The sequence below is a fragment of the Chiroxiphia lanceolata genome, chromosome 1, assembly GCF_009829145.1.
Source record: "Chiroxiphia lanceolata isolate bChiLan1 chromosome 1, bChiLan1.pri, whole genome shotgun sequence".
Classification (NCBI taxonomy): domain Eukaryota; kingdom Metazoa; phylum Chordata; class Aves; order Passeriformes; family Pipridae; genus Chiroxiphia; species Chiroxiphia lanceolata.
This window is the reverse complement of record NC_045637.1, coordinates 5,967,730-5,980,632: the sequence shown is the minus strand read 5'-3', so window position 1 is coordinate 5,980,632 and position 12,903 is coordinate 5,967,730. Positions and strand designations below refer to the sequence as shown.

General features: G+C 40.6%; 1 protein-coding gene across 1 annotated transcript in view; it reads right to left on the bottom strand.

Annotated features, from left to right (window-relative positions):
- COL22A1 (collagen type XXII alpha 1 chain) overlaps positions 1–12,903 on the bottom strand; it is a gene marked incomplete at its 5' end in the record, with an annotated part of 204,959 nt that overhangs the window by 52,705 nt on the left and 139,351 nt on the right. The window contains 8 exon segments of the mRNA XM_032713141.1: positions 1,176–1,217; positions 2,470–2,523; positions 3,848–3,910; positions 7,008–7,043; positions 7,450–7,503; positions 8,901–8,954; positions 9,945–9,998; positions 10,359–10,412. Of these exon segments, the coding sequence (XP_032569032.1) occupies positions 1,176–1,217; positions 2,470–2,523; positions 3,848–3,910; positions 7,008–7,043; positions 7,450–7,503; positions 8,901–8,954; positions 9,945–9,998; positions 10,359–10,412 (411 nt within the window).

The following is a 12,903-nucleotide window of genomic DNA, read 5'->3' as shown; positions in this document are numbered from 1 at the left end:
GAAGGTCTCAAGGCACTTGATTTTCACCAACAGACCTTGATTCAAATTTTCTCCATAATCTGTGGCAGCTGTATCCAGCTGTGGTGAGCAGAGATGATGAGCAGATATCTGCCATTTTTTGGTGAATCAGTGACTGGGATCAGTCTTCTGGTTGCAATGATAGTGCTTATTGCAAGCTGCTTACTCCGATCTTGCTGGAGGGAACCGTGAGGTTCGTGTATTTACATTCAGTGGTTGCTGGTTCAATCACCAGTGAACATCCCTGTAATTATACTCAGACTCACAAAAGTAATTTTTCAGGCTCATATTTAAAACAATAAATTTTTGGTTTTATGGCCTGGTTTTTTGTTTTTTGTGGTTTTGTTGTTGTTGTTGTTGGTTTGGTTTGGTTTGGTTTTTTTGGGTTTTTTTGGGTTGGGTTGGTTTGGGTTGGGTTGGGTTTTGGTTGGGTTTTTTTGTTTGTTTGTTTGTTTTGTTGTTGTTTTGTTTTGTTGGTTTTTGTTTGGTTGTTTTTTTATTAGCAGAAAGGGTATGGGCAGCCAGGTCAGACTTGTTTTTGTGTTGGATCCAGTGCTGAACCCAGAATAATCTGGGCTGAGAGAATCTTTCTGGAATTACAGCACAGCATGGCATCATATACCAGGGAAGCTCTGGGTGACTGCATCATCTCTGGAGCTCAATGCTCCACCCCAAAAGTTCATGTCAGTGAGAAGTGAAACCCTTTGCTCTTCCTGGACAATGATGAATTGTTCCCTAGGAAGACAGGCTGTTGTTCACTTGTTCATTGAGTGAACTGGTCTTATCCTGAGATCCAAGTGGGAAAAAATCTAGCTCACCCTGGAAAATCTGCAGGAATGTACTCCCTGTTTTCAGCTGTGATTTTCTTTGGACAGCTCCCACAGCTCCTAAACAAATCAATTTAAGTGCTATCACAAGGCAAGGTTATAAAAAATTTGCTGTCTGCAAAGAGGTAAAAGAAGGCACAGCCTTCCCCAAAAATAAGAAGACCAAATGCATCCTGATATTGCAAAGGGAGACAATCTCAGAGCAAACAGGTCCTAAAGTTCCTGCAGAGAAGTAAGGAACTTGAAAATATTTGTTTCTGAGGAATTTGTGCAGAGAAAATGTGATGATGCCTTCAATATTGTTACAGTACTGAACACAATCTCACTTACTGTTCCAGGTAAGCCTGGTGGTCCAGGGGAGCCTGTGTCACCCTGAAGAGAGGAGAAAAACGTAACTAATGATATAAAAGGTGCCCAAATAAAACTCAGCATTACTTGTTAGAAGATACAGCATTACCAGATGAGATGTGACCCAACCCACCAGCTCAGTGACACTGAAAATCCCAATGCACTTCTCTGATGGGTGGAATGTACCCCAGTGTTCTGGTCAGAAATTCTGCTGTCCTTGTTTTGCTGCACGCAGGATTCTCACTTTGTTGACTTTATCACTTTATGATTTTATCATTGACCTGACTTCACAGTTCATTTCTAAACTTACCCCACCCAGTGTAGGATATAGAGCTTAATTTGCTTTTTAAATTCAATTTGATCAAAAATCGTGGTTGAAAACCACTTTATACCTGAACTTCTTTCATTGATGGAAAATAAAAATCCTATTTTTCATCAAATATTTAAGTTTCTAAACCCAGTTGTTCCCCTAATTTTTGAGTCAAAACTATACTGTTGCCAGAGTATCTCACAAGCATTACAGTCTGGGTTTGGCAGCCGGCATTGACCTTTCTGTGGGCTGTGCTCCGCAAACATCAGTCCCCTGACACTTCAAAGCCGAGAACAACAAACAATACTAGTCAACCTCCCAGATATAGGAGATTCAGGGGCTTCACTGTTGTCAACTGACCACCCATGAAAGAATTGCCACCGCCACAGATGGTGAAAGGCACTGATAAACTGAGGACTGATGCATCCTAGGAAGAAGAAGGAAGTGGTACCCATATCTTAAATGCTATTGTCGCTATGATGAGGGTAATTTTTTTGCCATACATCCACAAGCATCTGCAAGGTCAGTGCTTCCTCTTCACCTTCATGTTCACAGGGTTTGAATGTAAATTTTGGTGGACATTACTTTTGTCTAGTTCTCTCATTTTCACTAAAATTAATGTATTTTTGATGGCAGAAGCCCAGACTGTTCCTTAAATTATTGTTCTATCACACTTTAGACAGGCACAGAAAACTTCTTTAGACTTTGTTTCCAGGCTCATGTATATGATCCAATTATAAAATAAAGTTTCCTTGGATTAAAGAATTTGTCCTTAATTTCATCAGCTTGCATTGCTTAATAAATGATTGTCTCCATCCCATACAGAGCTTTTTTTTTCTGCTGCTCTGTAAAGCTCAGTTAAAAGTCTTCTGATCCTCCTCAGATACTCTCCTCTATCTCTTGTCTCTACCCCCTTGTCTCTTTTCCTTCTTATCTAAGGAATATCATGGTCATTTAATGACTTACCTTTTCTCCCCTTTCACCTTTCATTCCTGGGAAACCATCTCTTCCTTTTTCTCCCTAAAAGCAGGGAAATGAAAGCAGGAAATATGCATATTTTGATTTGATTGCATCAGCCCCACCAAGATATCTTACACTTTCAATTGTCTTACCTGTCTTTCAAGAGGTAGAGCAAGCAATTAAAAATGTGAAATTTTGAAGGTGGCTTCATAAAACCACATTATTTTCAAAACCAACGAATATCAACTCAGTTCATGGAAAGGAAACCAAACCTAAAATAACTTACTTGTAGAAGATCCTACTGCCTAATGCAGTTTAAAAAAAAAAAAAAAAAAAAAAAAAAAAAAAAAAAAAAGATTTTTTCCAGTTGGACAAGAAAGGAAGCAGAATAGGAGTTAAGACCCAAAATACTATTTTATTTATTCACATTACTATTTTGCCCATATAACCTGGCCTTCTGAATGTCAGCTGCTTAACAAGGATGATGTGATACTTCTCAAAGTGCATACGCAAAGAGCATTTATCCTGCATTCAAACTGGAGCTATCTGACTTACATTTCTATAGTATTGTATGTAGAATGAATAATAGAATGGTTTGGCTTGGAAGGGACCTCAAAGACCATACAGTTTCAACCCCTACCATGGGCCAGGACACCTTCCACTAGACCAGGTTGCTCTGAACACCTTCCAATCTGGCCTTGAACACTTCCAAAGGAATACATTCTATATCCTATGCTCTACAATGCATATAATGGAGCAAACTAAATTAAAAGACCCCAGCTGATTTTTGATCCTTCTTGATCACATTCAAGCATGTGGTCAGCTCTCAGGAGTGCAGACCTCATTTACATGGCTAAATTTACTGTCAGACCCCTGATACAAAAATTTCCTGGTATGTAGATGACTCCAGAGGTCTGGAACTAGCCAGGGGAATCAGTAGACACCAAGATGTCGGTGGAAGTTAGACCATCAGGAAATAATCAAGCCATCTGCAGCTTTCTCCAAGGCTCAGTGACAAAGGGAATTGTGATTTTTTGTTGTTATCAAAAATCGTTACTGTTCTTAAATAGGGTAGATATTTCTGGAAGGGAGTCCTAAAGAACAGTGGACCTCTTCTACTGCCTAACAGTCAGCATGGCATCAGGCACGACCCTCTACATTTAGGATAAACACTGTTCATTAGCACCTCTGCTGCAAGTAGGAACAGTCACTAGGCAGGAAATATCTTTTTGGAAGGGGTGCTTGTTGAACTTCCTGGATGCCAATCAGCTGCTCACCACAGCAATCTCACCAAGAGAGAATATCGTCTAGGGACACTCAAGATAAGTCATCTTGTTGCTAAACGGCCCAAAAAAAGTTGAAGTTGTTCCTCAAAGTCACTCACCTGGTCTCCTTTTTCTCCTCTCAGTCCAGGTAAACCCTGACGACCTGGAAAACCTGCTTCGCCCTGGGAATAACAAAGAAGTTTATGAAATCTAGAATACTGTGAAATTGAAGAGAAGTTTATGAACTGAGTTTATGAACTGAGTTTATGAAACTGAGAAGTTTATGAAATCCAGAATAGACCTTGCCCCCATTTTCTCAAGGGATTGATTGTAGATGTAGCTTTCTGAGAGATAATGGGATTAGTCTGATTATCAAATAATTTTCTTTTTTTTTTGAAAACCATTACATAAACCAGCAGTTAAGCCTTCTCCACTTTGCCTGTTAACTGATGCCATGGAATTTGGGACATAATTTCTTCGTGCTGCTCTGTAGCAGGACCAAGGAAGCAAATAAAAGCAGCTAAAGAAATGAAATCTAACTTTTATTTTCGTCTTTAATGATCTGGTGTAGTCTGGAAATGCAAAAACTGCATTGTATTAATCTGAACAGTACAGATGTCACCTGAAGAACAGATCCAGAATTTTCTGGATGCACTTTTGCACCTTTGGATACATTTCTATTTGAATCTTGCCTTTGATTTTCTGATGTAATACTTGCTGTTGGAGTAATTACGATCTCTGTGTCATGTGGTTTCTCCTAAATATATCCACTGTTCTCAAATTTAGCTCCAAGTTGACCCAGTTTACCATCTGAAAACAACCATGTGGTTTCTTATTTATAATTATTCTGCTCTCCCTACATTTGTAGTGTGATATCACAAAGAATCTCAGTCATGGCCAAGACCCAAATTCACTAAATCTTACACAAAAACTGAACTAAGAAAAGATGATCCCTGCTTTAAAACAATTATCTCAGGTATGAGAAGGCCCAAAAGATTATCATGATATAGGTGAAATAAGTCTGCAGACAAAATCAGGTGAAAAACAAGATGCTGTGGTGATTGAGGATGACCAGAAACATCAGGGTGACCTTGGGACAATTTTAAAGTGACATTTGGTGACAAAGGGAATGGTGCTTTCTCAGAGTCGCTGTAGAATCCCGACTGATCATGGAATCACAGAATGATTTTGGTTGGAAGGGACAATAGACCATCTAGTTCCAACCCCTCTGCCTTGGGCTGGGACACCTTCCATTAGACCAAGTTACTCAAAACCCCATCCAATCTGGCCTTGAGCTCTTCCAGGGATGCGAATGATGTTGAGATGCCAGAAATCAGGTCAACAATCAGAGGACCTAACATTAAAGAAGGAAAAAAAGGAGAATTTGGAGGGAAAATAAAAACATGTGGTGTAAATTTGGCCTCTGGAAAGGTCCTGAAGCAAAACGTCAGTGAGTTTGTCTGAGTTCAAGGACAGATAATACAAAACAGCCAACATGGATTTTTTAGAAACTAACCATATCAAACCCATCCAGTTCCCTCCCTTGACAAGATAACCAAGTAGATAAGAAGGAAGAATTTGTATAATGTATCTTGACTTTAGTAAGACATTTGACACAGGCCAACATGATGTTCTCATTAGTAAACCACAGAAATGCAGTGTAGAAGGGTCTCTGGAGGATGATGTACAACTGATTGAAGAAACAACATTCACACACCTGCTATGAGCTGTTTCCTGTCAAAATTCAGAGGATATACAAAGTGAAGTCCTCTAAGGGTCTGCACTATTCAGTATCTAATTCATGACTGAGGTGACAGAAAAGAGAACATGTATGAAATGTGTGAAGAACACCATGCTGTCAAGAGAGGAGTAAGTGTTTTGGAAGGTGGTGTTAGAATTCAAAACAACCTTGTGTGGAGAAACGATTCTGACCAAGGGGCAGTGCTTTGCTTGGGGTCTGACCCTTTGCTGAACTGGAACCAAGCCTACCTGGAAACTGCAAGCCTGGCATGTCCCTGAGAGCCTGATGTGCTCCTGAGGAATGATTTGCCCATGCCCTGTTGATCTCCCCTTACTTGAGATGGCAGGTGAGGATACTTTTCTTTGAAATGAGTGTTTCTTATTAGGTAGATTATAAGGAATTTTGGAATAGAAGTAGAACAGTCCCCACTCACAGGGTGGTGTAATTGTTACCCACTTAATAAGTGCCTTATCTCAATAAACCTCAATTTGCACCTCAGAATTGGAGCCTTATTCCTTCAATCATTGAATCATAGAATCATTAAGGTTGAAAAAGACCTCTAAGATCAAGTCCAACCATCAACTCAGCACCACCACTATGTTCACCACTAAACTATATCCTAGGGTGCCATATCCACACATTTTTTTAATACTTCCAGGGACAGTGACTCCACCAATTCCCTGGGCAGTCTGTTCCAGTGCTTGACAATGCTTCCTGTGAAGAAATTTTTCCTAATATCCAACTGAAATCTCCCCTGAAGCAATTTGAGGCCACTTCTTCTTGCTCTGTCACTTGTTGCCTGGTAGAAAAGACTGACCCCCCACCACTGCTTCTTCCCTTATTCCCTCCGAGTCCAGTTGGTGGTGCATGTTCTGCTTTATTGCATAAGCCAACATGGGAGCAGAGGCCATGACCATCTTCCTGTTTGGTCTTTACAGCAGAAGATTGGACTGAAACTGGTAGGAGTAAGAAGAATTTGGCTCTAAGACTTGCTGATATATACCCTGCACCCCAAAAATTTTAGTATACAAGACTCTATTATACAGACTTCTCTTTCAACAGAACTTCATAATACAGTTGGAAAGTTGACATGCAGATGACAATGTCAACATCTATGGTTAGTTAACTAAGATAACTATGTAACAGTCAGGAAGCATTTGCAACTTAGAAGTGGCAGCACCACCTCTTGCATCAAACATCATCTTCCAGAACCACCACTATGCATTAACATGAAGTGTGATGGAAACTAAGCACTGAAGTCACTCTACCCTCCTATTCTTCCCTATCCACCAGGAATAAGATGATTTCATTTTTCCAGGGTATAATGAAAAGTTGGATTTTACACATCTTTGTTCTGAAATTTTTGCTTTACTCATTTCAACCATGAGTCTCATCCCCCCATCTGTTGCATCTTCAACTGTAGATACAAATGACATACACAGATCTTGTCACTGGTAAATGGTTTTGTTATTGCATGTGATCACTTTATATTGCTCTGACAGGTAGGCTTTTCTCTGAGGACTATTTTTCCTGCTCACCTGCTCACCAGGCTGGCCACGGCTCCCTGGTTCACCCTGGAAAAACAAAAGCAAAACTTTACCACCAGAAGGACCTGACCCTTTGGTATATTTTCTCATTAGTAAAATATATCCCCTACTATCCTGGCCCATGTTGGTCTACCAACATGTCATAAGGCACTGAAATTGCCTTTTTGATGGCTTGGGAATGCAGAACACAGGGAGCCAACACAAAGTCCGGGTCAGATCTCCCTACACACTTAGGCCTGAGGGAGCAGCATAAAATAGGGTTTGGTATTTCAGAACACCATGAACTCTGACAGGTAATGAGCCTCATCTGCTCATTCACTTATGTCTCCAACTAAAGGAGAGTAAGATTTCTCTGACTTCAGTATAAGACCTTCCAAAATCACACCTTGATTGACTCTGTGGCTACATCAGACAGTGAAATAAAATCCCTTACCTTAGGGCCAGCTTTTCCAGGAAAGCCTTCCTCACCCTTTTCCCCCTGTTCTCCCTGTAGGGAACACGACAAGTCAATACTCCAACTCCTCTGGTAGTGTAGTGTGTTTGCAGACAATGATAAGGAATATTTTAACTCAACTCCTCAGTATCAGCCTGAGGGTATAAATTGAGCTGTGTGAGAATATGGTTCCTGGAATGTATTTCCTTTCCGGTAGAATCACATCTCCAGCACCTGTCACCCTACTGGAAAATTTCTGGAATGACACAAAGTGAACCACTGTTTTATTAAAGATGCCCATAATTAATTATTTGAAAAACAGCACCTCCATTCGGTTTCTTCAAACTATATGTGCTAAGAAAGTTAGAAAATGTTTTGAAAAAAAAACGTATAATTTTGGGACTGAAACCTTGGTCACTGGATCCATTATGTAAACACTTTGAAACTTATCTTCCAATGCCAGTGGTATCAACATGGATAGCAGAGGCTGCAGTGGTTGAAATGTGCTGCATAGGTGGAAAGTGCAGTAAGTATTACAAAGGGTTGTGGATAAAATCCAAAGTTTATTTAACATCAGAAGTATGTTGAGAGCTCCAAATTCCTCATCTTTACTCATCAATAAATGGGAGCTGGAGACTCTGCTAGACCTGGGCTCAAGTATCAGAAGGAAGAACGCTGTTGCCAATGCAGTCCAAGGCAACAGATGGTTAAGAGCTGTAGCCCTTAATCCAATATCACATCATCATCCCCAAAGCCTACTTTTTAGTCATAATATGGCACGTTTCTTTGCCACTTACTTTCATAGGGAGGGCAGGTCAACCAGAGTGTATCCTATCTCTAAATCTACTATCTCCAAATCTCCTATCTCCCTTCTCCCACTGCAGAGACAACAGAGGAGACAACTCATCACAATCTGTCATTTAGAGAAGCTTTCAAATGGGGCATAAGAAGCAGAACATAATAAAGAATCATCTTTCTGCTACAAAGACCTAGAGATGGCTTAGGGGGATGGTATCTCTTCTTTCCAGCTGTTCAGGGAGGAAAGAAATTAACATTTTTGGAGCCTGCTACATTTCTTTGTTCTTCTTCTTTGTGCCTTGGATATACGTCTTGACTTGCCAGAGTCTCTGGATTTCCTGAATGACAGTAGAAGCTTCTCTGCTTCCAATGCTGAGCTATGTTTGCCAAATAGGATATAGTAGTTGAAGACTGGAAGAGGATCTCTCTTCCTTGCTGTATTTACAACCAGCTCCATCTTCATCACGACTCAGGGCAGTGCAATCACACCAGTTGACTTGGCCCTGGAGCTTCACTGGTGGCTCAGCAGTGTGGGAGGGGCGAGGGGGTGTTTGACTCTGGAGATGTGCCCACTTTCCTGCCTACCCTTGGTAGCTCACACCAGTGATCTGCCCAGGTGAGCACCTTAATCTCAGGTACATGGTGTCACTTGCCTTTTGGCCTGGAAGCCCAGGAAGCCCATTGAGTCCATCTTTGCCAGGCAACCCCTAAATAAGAGGAAATCATAACCTGTAAGTGCTGGTTCTTCAAATTATTATCATCAAACTCAGGATAATATTTCTCAGTTCATGTGTCCCGTCACTCACCTAAGTTTAAGAAAAGAAGAACCACCTCATGGTTTTTATCTTTTTTTCCTACTGTGACTCAGAACACACAAAAATTCTCACATTGCACATATTTGGTTGGCCCTTTTTCCAGTACCCCAGTTTTAGTGAATGACCACTGGATGTCAGTGTTGTTACAGAGAAACACCAGTAAAGCACTTTTATGCACTGTGGATTGTTAAATAAAGTTTCACTTATCTTACTTACATTTAAACTTATTCTCTATAAGTCTCTATCATTCATAACCATAAAGAATTTTTTACATCTATTTCTCCTTTTAAATATTGGCAATTTCTTATACAGTGTATAGACTCCTAAAATTAAATTACACAACACACAGTGATTGAATGCTTCAACAGGATAAGAAATAAAATTACTTCCTGTAATGTATTTAAAATAGTGAGAAAAAGCTTTTTTCCCTTTCTGAGCATCAGTCTATCCCCAAACGTTGCAGGTTGTAGGTGGCAGTTCTGCACTAAGTATTGAATAATTTACCTTTCTTGACTTAAGACCCAACAGAAATTTCTATGTTCTGCTAAATCTGAGTTTTTAATTGCAAGTTATTTGGCCTGATTCAGGAAATTCCAGGTTTGGAAAAACAATATTGTGTCAAATGCACAAAGACTTTTGAAAAGTATCATGTAAAGAAAATATCATGGTCCCATTGTGTAGGAATAGTGGGGCTGTACCTGGTAAAATTCTTATTCACAAAAGGCACCAGAGACTAACGTCTGCATTAAAGGTGAAGTTGTTGGAGCCCATGTTAAAACCTTGTGTGCAGACAAATTACAGAAAATGAAGCAGACATGAGATTTAAACAATTTGAAGTAATGGAGAGCTTGGATGTGAGCTAAACAGTTCCTCAACACTTACAGGTGGTCCCGGTGGCCCTGTTTTACCAGAAACTCCAATCTCTCCTGGCAGTCCCTGAAAAATGAAATCAGAAGAAAAAAAAAATTAGTAAATCTGTCCTTTGCAGGACCCTCACTGGAGATGGTTGCTTTCAATCAAAGTGCAGTTTCCCCTTCCATGGCAGTCAGGTTTCTGCTGTGGGGAGTCCTGTAGACATAACCCTTATCCCCAGGGAGCACCGACGTGTCTCCAAGGCTCAGCACAGAGAAACTGTCCTCTAGGACCAGCTGTGTCTTTGCAGTGAGAAAATATAAGAGAAAACACACATTGCCAGAGGCCCTAACTCTGTTCCCTCTGAAAACCATGACCTAAAATTATCCCCAGCTGTTTTTTCTTCTCCTTGATGTGAAACAAAAAAACCCCAAGCTTTCTTACTGGCGCTCCAGGTGGTCCAGGGGGTCCAGCGCTGCCTGGGGGCCCTGGAGGTCCCTGCAAGGGAGGAAGCAAAGCCAATTTATCAAACTCTCTAATAGTGGCTGAAAGCCTCAGGTCCTTCCCTGTGTAGTTGGGGCCCTGTAGAAAATGGGCAAAAGCACTGAGCTTTATTTCATTAACTTCTACCCAAAAAATGCAAGATACCAAAATGAGCTCCAAGGGATCCATGATCACAAACAGAATAAGATCTTCTACTTAAACCACTGTGCTAAAAGGTGAGCTCCATCCTCCACTCCAGTACAAGAGACGGAGGAACTGAAGGCCATGAATGGTACCTACAACACAAAGCCTGACCAGCGGGATCCCTTGGAACATCCAATCTAATTTAACCTTCATTCATGTTACTTCAAAATGAATGATTTACCTCTGCAAAAACCTTGCTGAAAGTAACTAATGAATGGAACAGGCCTGTGGTTTGAGCTTGTTTCTTTTTAGGGGGTGAGGGTAAAAATATGAATCCAAATGTCCAGAGAAGCACTGCAGGTGATTCAAGTGTTTTCAAACAAACACACCACCATTTTGCTGCTCTACATCAACCTGGTTGGTAGTAAAAGGTCCTCAAGAACTCATACTTCAATGGACACATTCAGTTCTTAACACTCTTACTCGTCTTCCTGCAACAGCTGTTTCTCTTAGGAAAAATACTCTTTCAGTAGCCATCTGATGTACAGAAGGATTTATTTTTGTATTGAGCAAATTGTTAAATTCGGCTTCCTAGCTGAGAAATTTGTTTCCAGGCTTGACAGACCCTAATATGTCGCCTGAGATGCAGAGGTGTTTGTTACCGCCAGCTTCCCCTGTAGACAAGACAGGATTTCTCCTGTGCTCAGAACAAAGCATGTGTTCATGTATTTTTTGGATCAGGACCTGAGCAAACAGCATGAGGATGGATGTGAGAAATGGATATATGACTGAGTTGAGATTTTACCCTGGCTAACTCACTCCATCTTTCTAACATGACGATTTCATTACTTTTCAGTTTTCAACATAGGGAAGTTCTGGTGTGATTGTACTTAAAACCCAACAAACAGCTCCCTTATCCTACCCAAACCTTCTGTAAGGATTTGAAACTGAGCAATTGATACAAGATAGAAAATGGTCAGACAGTATTTTCCCTGTCACCATTCAATATTAAGGTATTACAATCAATATTAGCATTTACATTTAAGGAGAAATGTAGCTGAAAAGAAGAAGAAAACAATGTAAAAAAGGAGCTATTTGTGGCATGGTTTGGCAGAGATTGTGGCTATAAGTGATCTTTATAGAATACAATGGCAAAATTCAGCCAGAAGCTAAGGCGGCCTCTCACCAATAGATGGGGCAAAGTGACCAAAAAAGAGTCCTGTAGATGCGCTTGCCTCCCATGATCTGCATTCATTGCAACTCAGAACAGGCACGGGGTTATCCTGTTAAAATTATTTGTAGAGTGCCTCAGATATGAACACAACTATAACATCCCCAGAAAAAAGTGCCTTTGGATGCTCTGATGCTGATGATATAATTCCTGGTGAATCCTGCTGGTGGGTCCTGCCCTTAAAGATTCTAGACACATCAGGAGACATTTGGTCAAGACCATCCATCACTTAAAAAAGACCTCACCATTCAAAATAAAACTCAACAGTCCAAATTAGCCCAGCAGAAGATAGAAGACCACACTCAGACACAACTGTTTGTAGGCACAACTGAATGGATTGACCTCAGGCACCAGGGACATGGAAATTCTGCTTGACCCTACTCCACCTCTACATGGTCTTGCTGAGAGAGGCCCTACAGAAGGTATGGGCTCCAGGAAGGGGTTTTCATGAAGAGTGGGAGGAATAGAAGGCAGCAAAGATTTAGAAAAACAACAAACTGATTCAGCTTGGACTTTGCGTAAGTGTAGGAAAGAAATTGTGAAATTTACCTTTGCAGGCTTTCCTTGACAATTCCAGTGGTTCCTTCCTAACAATTTAATTTTGTTCTTGCTCTCTCTGACAATAAGTGAACCATCTCCCATCATGAAATACATGTTCTCCATGGCCCTACAACAGGGAACTTCTACCAAGAGGTGAAAAACCCCAGGCAGGGCCCAGCCTCGACCCAAGGAACTTCAAGTATGATGTGAGTTACCTCACATAGTGACAGATTGAGAGGTGTCAATCTGACCTAAAAGCAAAGTCTTACTCAAGCATCTGTCAGCAATCAGTGTAATCCCTAAAATGTTAGGCTCTACATTCTCCTCATCCCAACTATTTCTCAGTAACCCTTGGTATTCTCAGTATCCAAGACAATTTCTAATTATTCTCTTAGACTCTCCATATTCTAGACCACAATAACCTTATGCAACCATTAAGTCTTGAAATGGAAGCCCACTGATCTTTTTCCTAAATTGGTACTAATAATTCCATTCCATTGGTCTCCAAGAGATAATTACCCAGGATATCATTTCAAACTGGTTTACAGCTTCACCACATGTTGCACCAACAACTGGTACATTCACTAATGG